Consider the following 14,597-nt stretch of genomic DNA (forward strand, 5'->3'; position numbering starts at 1 on the left):
CTCACACACACACACACACACACACACACACACACAAACCACACACGGGGGTACTTCTATAGATGAAGGCATTGTAGTGTCAAATGTATGAGACATTTATCTAAAAATCTTGGGATCCTGATGATGACTTGATGACTGGCCTGAAGACCATGTGGAGGTAAAAGGACAGTGATTAGATCACATCTGAGAGAATCTGCTGCGGTCCTGGAACCTCATAGTCATAATTCAAGAGACTCAAGGAATAATCTGCATCCTGTTTGGCCTTGCAATCAGGGTCACTAGGAAGGAAGAAAGTAAACTTGTGTATTCTTCATAGCCACTGAAGCACTTGGCCTCCTTCTGCTCCTCCTTCCCCTCTCCCCTTGCAGCTAAGGATGGCTTGTCTCAGACTAAGCTGGATGGGCACACAAGTGGGTAAAAGTGAGTGCTTCTCAGCTTTTTTTATTTACCCTTAATGGGTCTCTACTAGAGTAGTAGGTAGTATGTGAACAACGGTAATGGCTATGACTGACTTATCTACTGTAGTACTCTCAGAATCTTTGAGGACAACTTCTATTTTTCTTTCAAATATAATATAATTGCTATTGGTAGGTTGAACTGGGAAGAAATGGTATAGTGGGGCGGAGGAGGTCGTGTGTGTATACGAGCATGTATACACACACACACACACACACACACACACATACACAGAGGTGTGTACTTGCAAACACCGGAGAGAGATGGAGAGAAAGAAGGAAAGAGAGAGGGAAGGGGATGGAGGGAAAGAAAGCAGAAGAGAAAAATAGACAGAAGGAAGAGAAAGGGAGAAGAAAAGTAAGGGGGGGGGGAGATAGGGTTAGAATGAAGTAGAAAAAAAGGCTTGTCCATTGGTGGTTTCCTCTGTCACCAAGAATGGAGCCGCATAGTTCTGACCCAATGACAATAATAACAACTCCCAATTTCTCTCAGGGAAACTCCTACACTTTGCTACAATGCTTGAAACAGGCTGAGCCTAAACTCAGGTTACAGAGGTGGTCCTGGTCTTGAGCCTTGAGTCAGGCTAATTCAACCTTACCAACTGAGAAAAAGTCCCTAGGCTTTGGCAGTTCTCAGCAAAGAACTGTGTTCCCTTTGTCCCCGGAGTTGCTAACCTGGTGGGACATGCTTGCATTTCTTACATGCAGGAATGCAGGATGGAGCTAGCAGAAATATGGAGGGAGGATGCATACTATATTGTCATACTATTGGCATCTCCAAATGCAACCATGCCTAAGGCTAGCCCTAACATGGTAACAAAGTTTCTTGAACAAATCCGCTTTAGGTTTAAACTAGTTTGAGCTAGCTGCAGGTCATTTGCAATACAAAGTCCTGGCAGAGGTAGAGGTTGGCAGAGGTGCATGTGAAGGTTTGCAAGGGATAGAAAAGAGTTGGAAAATGGAGGAAGGAGAGTGCCACCCCCTGGGAGGTCTGCTGGCACAGTGCTAATTCTGATCTCTCATCTGCATTTTAGGGGATTAGCCTTTCTAGAAATGAGAATCTAAGGCTCTCTAAAGTCTAGCTAATGAAAACAGTAGCTGGACCTCAAATCCCTCCATTCTTTTCTATGCTACTCAAACCTTAACAGGAAAGACTCAATCCTTCTCCATCCCTCACCAGACCCAGAAGGAGCTCTTTCATAGAAAACTAGGAACTACCAATGAAACTAACAGATCACTATAGTTATCGTGACTTCCAAAGACTTGTTAGCATGCTGATGATGATTAATTTTCAATTTTAATTAATAGAAATGACACTTTCTTGTAATTTGTATCATTACTCAAATAAGTGTCTTAATTAGGATTTGTAATATACAGATCTACAAACTCGAGTTGACAAGTATAAACATGAGAAGCGGCTGCCCGTTTTGACAAACTTTCTCTCATTACTCTCCCACTGGCTTTCAGAATATGGGGAAAGGGAAGACCTCAGTTTCATTTCCAAGCTTCTATGCAAAATGTTTTGTTAGAGTAGCTGACTTGTCCTTTCTGACTCTTAGTATATCAATAAAATGGAAAATATTTTAGGTAACCAGCTATAAAGTGTTCTAGGGAACACAGTACATTGTCTATATATAAAAATGAGTTTGAAAACAGCAGCTTTTTTATGTACATGTGTCCATGTATGTACATGCACATATGTATATGTATATGTGAAGGCTAAAAATCAACTTTAGATCTTATTATTTTGGAATTATTTTTTGAGACACCTTTTTTGTTTGTTTGTTTTTTAAAACAGTCTCTTACTGAAAGGAACCTAAGGCTTTAAGAGTTAGGTTGACTGATCAGTTGTAGCAGTTTGAATGAGAACGGTCCTCATAGGCTCATAGATATGAAGGATCACCAGGGAGTGGCACTATTTGAAAGGATTTGAAGGTGTGGCCCTGTTGGAGGAAGTGTGTGGGCTTTGAGGTTTTGAACAGCCAATTCCAAGCTCAGAGTCTCTCTCTTGCTATATCTCTAGCACCATGTCTGTCTGAGCACCACCATGCTTCCTGTCACAATGATAATGGATGAAACTTCTGAAAGTGTGAGTAAGCCACAATCAAATGCTTTTTCTCTATAAGAGTTGCCATGGTCATGGTGTCTCTTCATAGCAACAGAACACTAACTAAGACACCAATGAACCTCAGGAACCCTCCTGTCTCCATCTCCCCAGCACTGGGATTGCAAGCATTCAACACTGAACTCAGACTTGTATGTGGAACTAAGGATTCCACTCAAGTCTTCAGGCTTATGTGTCAAGCACTCTGCATACCGAGTCATCAGTCCAATGCCCAACTGCAGGAGCTATTTGCATCATTCTCTACAACACAACTATAGAGTCCCTTGTCAGATGACTACTGACACCTCTGCATCAGCCAAGGTGCTACACCCTCTGCAGTCTTTATCAGATCAGTAGGCTAGGCTGGAGCTTCAGCCTGCGGACAGTGCTTACCTCATAGTAGCTCTGGACAGCATTCATAAAGGCTTCATCAGCTACGATTTGGGTCTCCCCATTGAGAAAAGCCTGGAACCGGTCTTTGACAGTCTGTAGCTGCTGTTTGCTGATCTGTAGAGAGAGAAAGAGAACCTTGAAGGCTTCATGTAAACAGGGATGTGACTACTTCACAAGAAAGATGCCCATCTATCAGAGTGTGGGCTGGCCTGATAAATGAGCAAACTTTCTGAACTCACATGGAACACATTCATTGCTAAAAATAGTACAAGCCACAGTTTAATACATTGCTTTACAACCACACAAGAATTCTGTTACCACAGAAATCAGCAAGTGCTGTCAAGTAGGTTTGTTTGTTTGCTTGTTTGTTTATTTCTAACTTTTGAAAGAGTTGGCTGTTAAAACATTTCTTAGGGAGTGATGCTTGGTTATATTCAGAAATTGCTATTTTTTTCATTTCTTACTTTAATTTGTGCCTGTAGTTATTTATAGGCACAGTGCTTGTAAGATAGAATCTGTAGATAAGTGGGTCATGTCTCTTTTCAGATTTACATTTATGGATGCATCATTGGCTGGTGTTATGAGCCACATGGGACTAATTATACTGCAGAAATCAGCAAAGACCACTAAGCAAACAAGCAGGTCTGTTTGTTTATTTATTTATAACTTTAAAGAAGAGGCTGCCGTTGGAATGTTGCCTAGCAGACACTCTACTCTGCATTGCAAACACTCCACTGTGCATAATGGATACTTACTCTACCTGCAGGGTCTTCAGAGGTCTGAACACCTAGTAAGGTGTACCCTGCAGAGGCTGTGGAACTTCTGGTAGTGTGGGTACACCCTTGGCCAGGAGTCAATAGCACTGAGGTTCAGGGAGTGAGGTGGCATATTGGGCAATTCTTTCTGTACAACTGCCTTCACAACCCTAATCATCTTGTATCCAAGAAAAATAGTCCTATAAGATCCATGCCAATTATCCTCCTCTTCTTGTGAATGTCCCATCTTCCATCAACATGATCAGATCTGGCATAAGAAGTACTCAAAATTCCAGCTCAGACTAAGACCTTCTCACACGTGACTCAAAAGCAAACATTTATCTTTATGACTTGTGGTTATGACTAAATGTGTTAAGCCCATTTTGCTATCTTTTTCACTAAGATTTCCCTGCAGCCTCCCTAGTGCCTTACATGTGACAAGCAGTCAATTAATGTTGATTTAACTGAATGAACAAAGTGCAGGAAAGATATTATCTGTGGGTAGCCTTGAAACAGCTCTACTTTCTGTTGACACTATATAAAGTTCATAAACTACTCAAAGTTCAAGTTCCTGACTTCTAAAAAGGTAAAGGCTTTGAAAAATGTTGTTTCAAAATGAAGGATGACATGCTTCTGACAGCCACAGTTCTTGTAGAAAAATAACTTTCCAGTAGCACCATAATGTCTTGTGGAAAAGCCACTTAAATTCAGGGCTGGCCAGGGAGTTGAAGCTTCTCTAGAATGGGGCTGGCTTTGAATAAGTGCATTTGGTCTCACTATCTATTTTTCCATTTGGATACAGTAAGCATTTTAACTGCTTACTGCCTCATGAGGTTGCAGCTCTTCCGTGAATTGAGTCCTTATTGACTAGCAAGGTAACAGGCTGACTACAACAAATTTAGTATGTGTATGTATGTGGGTGTATGTGAGCATATTCATGTGCCAAGAGAGAGAGACAGAGAGATAGAGACAGAGATAGACAGACAGACAAACAGACACACAGAGAGGGAGAGACAGAGATAGACAGACAGACAGACAGACAGACAGACAGACACACACACACACACACAGAGAGAGAGAGAGAGAGAGAGAGAGAGAGAGAGTCAATCTATGGATTGAGTCTATGGTTTTCATGTTTTTTTTTTCTTCTTGCATGCTAGGCAAGCATTCTACCACAGAACTGCCTCTACAGCTCAGATGTTGCATTCTTTAACAGTTTGGAAGGTGGATGGTGAGTGCTCTTACTACGAAAATGCTATTGTGTGAGGTGATGTCTTTGCCATTTAGATTTAACCTGTTCTATGGTGGAGGCATAATATAAAGCAGGTTGTATGCAACACACATGGTTTTGTTTGTTAATTAAAGAAGTATTGATTTTCTTTATGGATTTCAAAGGCCTTTATTATTAGAAATTAATATAAGTAGAAAATAAAGTTTAAAGCTCTAGGAGACTGAAACCTCATCTGAGTTTCTACTCAAGAAATAAAACAGGAAGGGTTCCCAGAATGTTCATAGCTGGTAGCTGGGTACTCTGACTAAAGATTGTAAGTTTTGGAGAACTGGAAAGGGAGGGATATGGAAGCAAAGGAAGATGAAAAGATTTAAGTTTGACGAGATTCATGCTTATTTGTTTATTATATTTCTTATATATATACATACACACACATTACATATATATTTGTTCACATGTGTATAGGCAGGAAGATTCCTTAGGTCAACCTTGTATATTATTTCTTAGGAGGCATCCATCATGTTTTTTGAATCAGGGTGCTAACTGGGCCTTGAGGTTTGCAGAATACACTAGGCTGCTTGTTCAGCAAGTTCTAGGGAGCTGTCTTGTTTTGCCTCCTCAGTGGTGGGATTATAAGTGTATACTTGTCCATGGGGCTGGGATCACAGGATTCTATGTGTACATGGGACAGGAACCACAGGTTTCTATGTGTAAATGGGGCTGGGATCACAAGTTTCTACTTGTACATGGGGCTGGGATCACAGGATTCTATGTGTACATGGGGCTGGGAATATAGGATTCTACTCATGGGATTCTATGTGTACACAGGACTGGGATCACCAGATTCTATGTATATAGGGTACTGGGATTGCAGTATTTTATTTGTACATGGGGCTGGGATCACAGGATTCTTCCTGTCTGTGGGCCTTGGATCATCATTACACAAATGCAGCAGGCATTAAAAGACTGAGTCTTCTTCCCTCTCTCGAGATTCGTACTTGCCATGCTCTAGGGAATCCACCACTCAACATTAGGAACATTTGTAAACTTTTAAAGAGTTGATATGATCTTTCAAATGCTTTATTTTAACCAATATGTCTCCAAACCACTTTCACATGTAATCATGACATGAACTTCCAATGAGGCACTTCATTTGTGTTATGCTGTATCTTGCAAATAAGCCATAGTTTCCTCTTCTAGGACACCACAGTTGAATTATACATTGAATGGAATAGCCTTAGAATATGGAAGGAACACACATCTTTAATTATGATTTCCTGTTCAGATCCAATACTATTACACAATGACTCTGTTTGCCTCTGGAGCAGAACTGCACAACTTTCTTTATTCCTAAAATTTATGATGTTAAGGTCTTTCTCATTATTTCATGTTCACACTGTGTAGCTGGACTTCTGCATATACCATGGAAAATGAACCTCAAGTTTGAATTACACCTAGATTAGCAACAGGGAACCCATTCACAAGACAGCATGCTAGCACAAGTCCATCCAAAGCAGGTTAGGTAGAAATTACTAACATCAGAATTCCTAGCTGCTCTTAACAAACAAGGGTATTTCATGGACTTTATGTCTAGGATCCGTTCCAACTCTTGTCAATCTTAGCTTTGTGAGACAAGGGGGCAAGCAGCCTAGGGTAAGCTTTTGTCTTTAGTAATTGAAATAAAATTAGGAGCACACACCATCTGTGTGATCAAGACTGATTGCTGACTAAAGCCAAATCTGAGCATCCAATAAATAAGCATGGAGCTCATTTATATACAGGCATTTACAAAGAGCCAAGCACGAATGCAGAGCTCTGCCAGAATCTAAGGGTTCAATAGTCAAAAAAACGCAGCCATTCCTTGATCTTATTTACCAGGTCAAAGCACTTGGTAGTCTAAAGGCATTGAAGCATATCCTTAGAGCTCTTCCATCTATATGGAAAAGGAAAAGCATATAGAGCTAGATCAAATTATGTTCTAGGATTTCAGAGGGGAGAAACTACAGAATATACAAGTCTTAAGAAAAAAAACAAGAAGGAGACAGATTTGGATCCTTTTGAACACACACACACACACACACACACACACACACACACACACACACACACAATGTAAATAGACAATCCTGTGCACATAATTAATGGTTTACTTGCTCTGAATTAATCTTTGATCTACATATAATTAAAATTTGATGCTTATTTTCCTTAGTGTATGCAAAAGTCCAGCTACACATTGGGAGCATGAGATGAAGAAGACCTTAACATCATACATCTCAGGGATAAAGACTGGCCACTGACCAGAGGAGCAGGAATAATCTTTGGAATGAGAGACTGCCCTTCCTTATATGATTTGATGACCACATATCACATTGAAGATTCAACTGCTGTCTTTGCCTAGTGGCTTCTCAATGTCAGTGGTGTCATGGACCAAATTCTGGTTTCAAAAAACTTTGAGAACATTAAGCTCACAGCACAGGGGAGCAAGGAAAACTCTGATAGCAGAACCTGAAGTCTCCTCTTGCTTCCTTTCCATCGACACTTACCATTTCCTTACTATAAAGCAGTTAATCTATAAACTCTCCAACTTTGTCTCATCAGGCAAAGAGGAACCTGTGTTTATCTCTGTGTTTGCTTCCATGTAATGTCACCAAAGCTGATTGCATAAGATGGCAGTGAGGATGCTGAGAGACAGGACTGACATGGGACATGTGTTTAGCCTATGCTAGCTGCTATGGATGGGTCTTACCATTAGACTGCACATGTTGTTCTTCTAATAGGACCAGATGTGAGGGATTTTACATATCTACACAATTCAGCCCACATGTTATTTCTCAGTAGCCTCTATGTAGAGTTTTACAGTTTTCTCAGTACTTTTAAAGGAGTCACACAAAGTACTACTCTTCAGAGACAGGTGTGGGAAGCAGGTGCGGCCGCAGGCCCCATGAAACCCACTTGTTTACTGCCTTCCCTGAACATGCGCAGTGAGGCTGCATGCGTGGGCTGCCTGCCAGGCTGGACTGTTCCTCGAAATTGGGACCTGTCAGCCTACCTGTTAATGACCTGAGCTCGTGCCTGGAGCATGTGTGAATTCTGATTGGATGAGGTGGGGTGGAGCTAGAAGGAGGTGAGTCAGCATGAATATAGTTTTAGCCCTTGCTGTGAGTAGAAGGAGTAGTAAAAGAAGCTGTTGTAATAGGAGTTTAGCCCTTGCTGCGAGAAGGACAGAGGTAGTAGAAGAAGCTGCTGGGGAAGAGAGCTGTAGGGGAAAAAGTTCGAAGTAAAGAAGCCATTGCGTGAACCTGACTTGGTGTCCGTGTCGTTCCTGTTGCCGCCGGAGTGGAGAGGACCATGCCAGACAGGGGCATTGCTTAGAGTTCAGACCAAAACATTTAGGATCAAAGGGGCAGAGGCTTATATTTTGGTGTACCCACTTAAGCTTGGGAAAGCTGCATTCTCTAAGCCTTGGCTCCTCATGTAAAAATGTGGGAACCTGTGTCCCAAGAGTGTTTGGAAGATTAAAAGGGAATGGGGACTTAGCCCACTGCCTGGCACATTCAGTCTAGTTAATTGAGGGAGACGGTAACTAGACACTTCCAAGGTCCTAGCTGAGACTGAACTCTGTGCTTCTCCATGTCCAATTCTGCCCTGTCCCAGAACACATTCTGCCCACCTCAGAACACTGCTGCCTTGCTGATGCTCTGGAGCCTTTGTTGTCTTAAGTTTCATCCTGGCTGTTCCCTAACGAGGTCATCTTTCTGCCTTTCCATATAGCCACTACCCAGGAATCTAACACAACCCCACGTCTCTAAGATGGCCTTTCCTGACCAAGTGTCATGCTTATGTTCCCATCACATTGTACTGGTCCTAAGAATTTCCCTAAAGCCATTACATTGTCAATACTTATATTGTGTAGCATAAATTCATTTGAATGGATCATAGTATGCACACATACAAAAACACATCACAAGAGCAGGATACATATATTCTTACAAAATTAACCCTCCAATGTAACCAGCTCTCATCTCATAGCAAGAGAAAATAGCGAGGCCTAGATCCGCTGCAGGACTCCAATGTCATGGCCTTCTCTGTAGATCACAGGCACCCTAGATACCTTCCCCCATGTCAGGAATCAGGCCATGCCTCTACCATGATTTTGGTCTCTATCTCTGACTGATGTAGTCCTTAAGGAGAATGGACTTGTACACAAATGTTTTTCCTCGTCTCTGCTGCTTATACTGCCAGACTTCCTCCTCCTGAACTCATAGAAGTGATTGCCTCTACTTTCCCTTCCTTTCCTTCCTTTCTTCTTCCCCTTTCAGGATCCTACCATGTTGTACATTGTACATGGTCTCTCTCTCTCTCTTACTTTAAACTATCTTAATGAACATCCTCTCCAGGTTTTAAATAATTTTCTCTTTAAGTCCCTGCCATGTCTTTGATATTAGCCTCACTAATTGCTCTCACAACTCAAGGCTGGATCATGTCCTCCCCTTATTACAAGAGCTCTCTCCAATCAGATCTCATTTCTGAATAAGAATCGATTTTCACTTCCTTCTCTGCAAACCAATAGAACCTTTTTTTAAAAAATTATTACATGTTTGTTTAGTGTGTGTGTGTATGTGTGTGCACGTGCATTTCTATGTGCATGTATATGGACTTGTTCCACAGTGGGCATATGTTTGTTAGAAAGAAGACTATGGGAGTTTTCTCCTTCTACCATAAGGGCCTGGGATGGACCTCAGGCTGTCAGAATTGACAGCAGCCAGCTTTTCCTGTTGAATCATCTCATATCTCCCTTTTTTAAATTTATCATAGTGCTCTCCAAAATGGCTCTACACCTATCATCATTGATCAGTTTTTCCAGCTTCTTAGTGTGATGCTAGTACAGTCATGAACAATAGATCTAGTCACAGAGTTTGGTGTAGCAATAGATTGTTCACCATTATTGCTGTTCCAAAGTAAAGACTGCCACTGTTCATCTAGTTTCTTGCTGAAGGGCATTTAGGTCTTCTGTATTTGATCAAAATCTGCCTCCCACAAAAATGTGTTTCATAAATATCCCAACCCTATCTACCTTCATGCTGATAAGCTTAGTGCTTTGTACATAATTAGCTCTCAACAAGTATTTGTTGACTGAATCTATTAACTTAGTGGATGATTCATGTATACTAAGTTCTCGAGATGGAAAATTACCAAGGTACAATCTTATCTGTCAGATCAAAGATCATTTGCTTACTTGGCTTCCTAATATTCATTGTTAGTGACTGACAAAATGAAAATCTTAGGTGTTCATAAAAACAGGTAGACTAAGAGTTCAGTCTGTGGGACAGAGGTTCTGTCTGGGTGAAAGTTAACTGACCTAGTAAATATGGCTGAGCCCAGAAGATGATCTTGCACAAACAAACTAAAGTAATTTGCCTAGGCTAACTGACAATGATTGCCCAACTCTAAACAAACAAATAGGCCCTCAAAAGCCACTTATCGACAGAGCCTCCTAAAGTAGAAGGACATCTAACAGCATTTAACAGGTGCAGCAGCCACTGGGCATCAAGGTCAGAACTGAAAATTGCAGCAATGAGTTTTAAGAGAAGAAAACCTATAGAGAGGACAGGTCATAGGCAGAGAGAAGCACTGCAGTACTTGCAAGAGTCACTCAGACACCCTGGATTCAAATTGCTTCATTACCAAGGTCTGGAAATTCCCACTCTCCTGCAGGCCATTTGTAACTCATTGTAGCATTTGGCAGGAGTGTGAGATAGATTTCAGTCAGGAGGAAACATCATGTTCTAAGTGATTGTCTCAAGGAAAAGAAGAGAGAAGCCAGAGCCAGCTCTGGTTGAATGCTGTTATACTGCAGTATCTTGGGCAAGTAATTCACTTTTGTGTCTGTCCCTTAAAAACAAAGGACAGTGATGTCTCCTTGTAAAGTAGTGCTTTCTCCTTCCAGGGTTTTTATGAGGTTCAGACAAGATGATATATGTGAGTCACACAGAACACTGCCCAGTGTACAGCAATGACTCCTATGATGTACTGAAAGGATTATTGTCATTATTAAAATTTCCTTTCACCTTTCATCTTCTTCGTGTTTCCTTTTGCTTATGTGCTCACTTTTGAAATTGCATGAATGTGGTTGGTATTCACTATGTTTTCTTCCTTAGCCCTTCCATTTTAGGGGTTAAAATGGCTATTACTTCTGTCCAGTCTCCTTGAAAGTAGGGATGGCCACGTGACAGTGCCAGATATCTCTAAGGACTTTGGAGAACACATTTGAAATTCTCAGAAAAAGGAATCTACCCAGAGACATCATATTTTCCTTCCTGTTGCCTCTTCTCTGGACAGAGCAAACAATTATAGTATCTACAGCTGGAGTGAAAGACTATGAACATTGTAGAAATAGTGAATCTCTGAATCAATGCTTGTTAATATTTTCCTTCCTGTTGCCTCTTCTCTGGACAGAGCAAACAATTATAGTATCTACAGCTGGAGTAAAAGACTATGAACATTGTAGAAATAGTGAATCTCTGAATCAATGCTTGTTAATACATATCTTGGACGTAAGGATGGAGATATGCATGAGCCCTGAATAGTCCTTGCCACTGAATGTTTTCTCTTTTTCTTTTATTTGCAGCCAACTGCTTTTCTGTTATACATATGCCTTTCTGCAGTCACAGAGGAAAGCACAGTTGATAAAGTATTCATTGGGTAATATGCTTCCTATTGCATAAAGGATGAAGGAAGCCATATCTATCCTGTAAGTGTGAATTTAACAGTGTATCATTCTGAACACAGATGAGAGAGTGGAAATCTCTCTTTTGGTGTATGTGTGTGCACGTGTCTGTCTGTCTTCTTTGATATATATGTATATATATATATATATATATATATATATATATATATATATATATCCATGTGGTGTGAGTGCATGCATGAGTATGTACATGGGCATTGGGCATCCACTTCTTTCACTCTCTACCTTATCTTTTGAGACAGAGTCTTACCACACACTAATGCTCCACTATCACCATGTTATGCTCTATCATTGTGCATCCATCTTCCGTGTATTCCTTTTTTAATTTTAGAGTAGAAACTGAATATATTTAGTGAAATTATACTTCTCAAATTAAGTCTGCATTTTTAAATAATTAAGTAATAGAAAACCCCATTGATCATGTTATTCTTAAAAATCTATTTGGGCAAGAAAGAAAGAATAAAGTCAGAGGAGCACCATATGACACTACCAAAAAGCGTTCTAGGACTTAAAAGGACACAAACTTGGAGACAGTAAGTGAACACTGATTAAGACAGGACTTTCCCAGAAAACAGCTATCTGCCAGAAGAGGGACAGGAAAAGGAATGTAGAGAAGGACTTCGGGTTGACAGTTGGATGGAGGAGGGGGTGAAATGCTCTGGGTATAGGATGCTAGCTCACTGGCACAGTGAGTATGTGTGAGGCCCCAGTTTCCAGCCTCAGTAACTCCCAAACAACAAACTAACATCATGATTAAAAATAGAGAAGATAAAAGGGAGAAAAGGAAGGATAGAGATCTGCTTCTACCAATCACAGAACAGGGAAACATGATCTACCTCTTGCCCTTGAAAACAATGCATTCTTTAGTAATAAGTTTTTCCTCCACTTTGGAGGCAGTGAGGCACTAGTCACTTGGATTCTTTTGACAGACCAACCAACAAAGGAGCACAGATCAAAGGCTTTTGAAAGCCATTAGCCTTTTATTTCAAAGTCTTCATATAACTTGAAACATGGCTGAGGACCCCAAAGGGCTTCTGTTAGGCAAATTGTGTTATATCTCTTGATATCTACTATAACTCAGATTAAAACAGGGCTGTTTAAATTATTTATTAATTCATTAAAACTAACAAGAATAAACTTATTATACATTAACCTAAATAACACATTGTATGAAAATATTTTTAAGAGGTTAATATTTTATTATTAATTATTATTTTATAATAACAATTATCAAAATATTTAATTAAAAGGTTAATAGTGAAAAGATTTGGAGCATTTAATAGCATTTTAAATCTGTGTTGGATAAAAAGAGGACAGGTGGATTCTAACTTCTGCTTCAGTATTCAATCTGCTTCCAGGATTTCTCTGACTGGTGTATGTAGAAGGAACCTGCCCTTTTGTGGAGATGACATTGCTTTCCAAACAAAACTTTTGATAGCCATGCTAGGTAAATGTGACAGTCTTCTCCAGCACCATCACAAAGCTCAAAGGATGGTATTTTTTTATACATCAGTAGCAATATGAAAATTGAAATCATATCAATAAATGTCTTATCCTCAACAACAGTAAGATCCATTAGATTTTTTGTTGTTGTTCTTTGAAAGACTTGCACCCATGCAAGTCAAAGAAATTTGTTCATACAAAAATATTTGCTCATTGAGTCATGCAAGTATTTCAAATGTCAACAAATATTATTACCTATGTGCAAAAATACTGTATTATTTAATATCATCATGAGTATTACCCAAAATCCTGCAATGGATAAGGAAGGCTGTAAAGAAGCTGCCCGGCTCACAGTTGTGGGTTAAGCTGTGCAACTCTAACATGAGCAAAATACAATAAATGCTACCTTTATAATTTTGGTCCCCTTTATTAATTTCCTAAAAATATCTGTGAAATACTTAAATTTGCATTTTAGTTGTTCTTTCAGTTAAAGATGGTGTTCCAGTCACCATGGACATTACTTCAAAAATATAAAAATACATCTGCCATACAATCCAGTTATATAAAGCACACAGACAGCTGAACACTCATGCTACAGAAGCACAATTCACAGGCTCCAAATCATGGACCCAGCTCTGGTTTCCATCTTCTCTCCCTCAATTAACTACAGATGTTATATAAAAACATGAAGTGATTTCTCCATAGCTATCTCTATCAAATCCAATGGAATCTAATATACCTGACATGAAATAGAGTGAGGCCAGTTGGGAGAGAATGGGAGAGATGAGTGGGCAGAGATGGTGTGAATAGGCTCACAGTATGTGATATGACCACTAAGATGCTGCTATCTCAGCATCACCAAGGCAGTGGTACCCAACCATGTTCTTGTGGCACACAGCAGATGCTGATAGGTTGCTATGTTTACTGAATTCTTTCCTTGCTGCAGCCATATACATGATTTATTGCTGCCCTTGTCATGCTAAGGCAAAACTAACTTTCTTCACTGCTGCTTCTGCACCATCATTGAAACTGGCAGTGTCTCATCAATGTTAACAGAATTACCTTGAAGATCTTGGTGGGCATGGCTATATGTCATGTACCTGTGACTAGTGAAGTGAACAGATGCTGTATGGTACTTATGAAGAGTGGGGAAGGATGTGATCATGGAGGGCAGGGTACTAGCACACAGTGAACAGGAAATGGAACATGATGGCACAGACCATACATGCCAAAGTGAAGGTTTAATTCCTAATTCATTGAGAAGTCATTGACATACACCGAACAAGAGTAGGCATGATTTGAGCGCCCTGAGAGTCAATGTGCAAAGAGGACTGTGTTATGTGTAGGCTATAACATTTGAGAAGAGGGTTTGAAATAGAACAGAATCTCCAATTTCAGACCCAGGGATAGCAGGGAGAATAGGAAGGAGGATGGAGAGATGCAGAAGGTATGAGAAAGGTATGTTGGG

General features: G+C 40.2%; 1 protein-coding gene across 38 annotated transcripts in view; it reads right to left on the reverse strand.

Moving 5' to 3' along the window:
* The window catches only part of Cadps (Ca2+-dependent secretion activator), a 450,780-nt gene that overhangs the window by 339,770 nt on the left and 96,413 nt on the right, over positions 1 to 14,597 (reverse strand). For all 38 annotated transcript variants that reach the window (XR_003950862.1, XR_003950860.1, XR_001781126.2 and 35 more), the window contains exon 2: positions 2,953 to 3,066. Coding sequence is in view for 32 of the 38 variants with exons in the window: in XM_006518048.3 (XP_006518111.1) it covers positions 2,953 to 3,066 (114 nt within the window). In the remaining 6 variants the exon portion in view is untranslated. The remainder of the gene's footprint in view (positions 1 to 2,952; positions 3,067 to 14,597) is intronic.

The sequence above is a fragment of the Mus musculus genome, chromosome 14 (genome assembly GCF_000001635.26).
Source record: "Mus musculus strain C57BL/6J chromosome 14, GRCm38.p6 C57BL/6J".
Classification (NCBI taxonomy): Eukaryota; Metazoa; Chordata; class Mammalia; order Rodentia; family Muridae; genus Mus; species Mus musculus.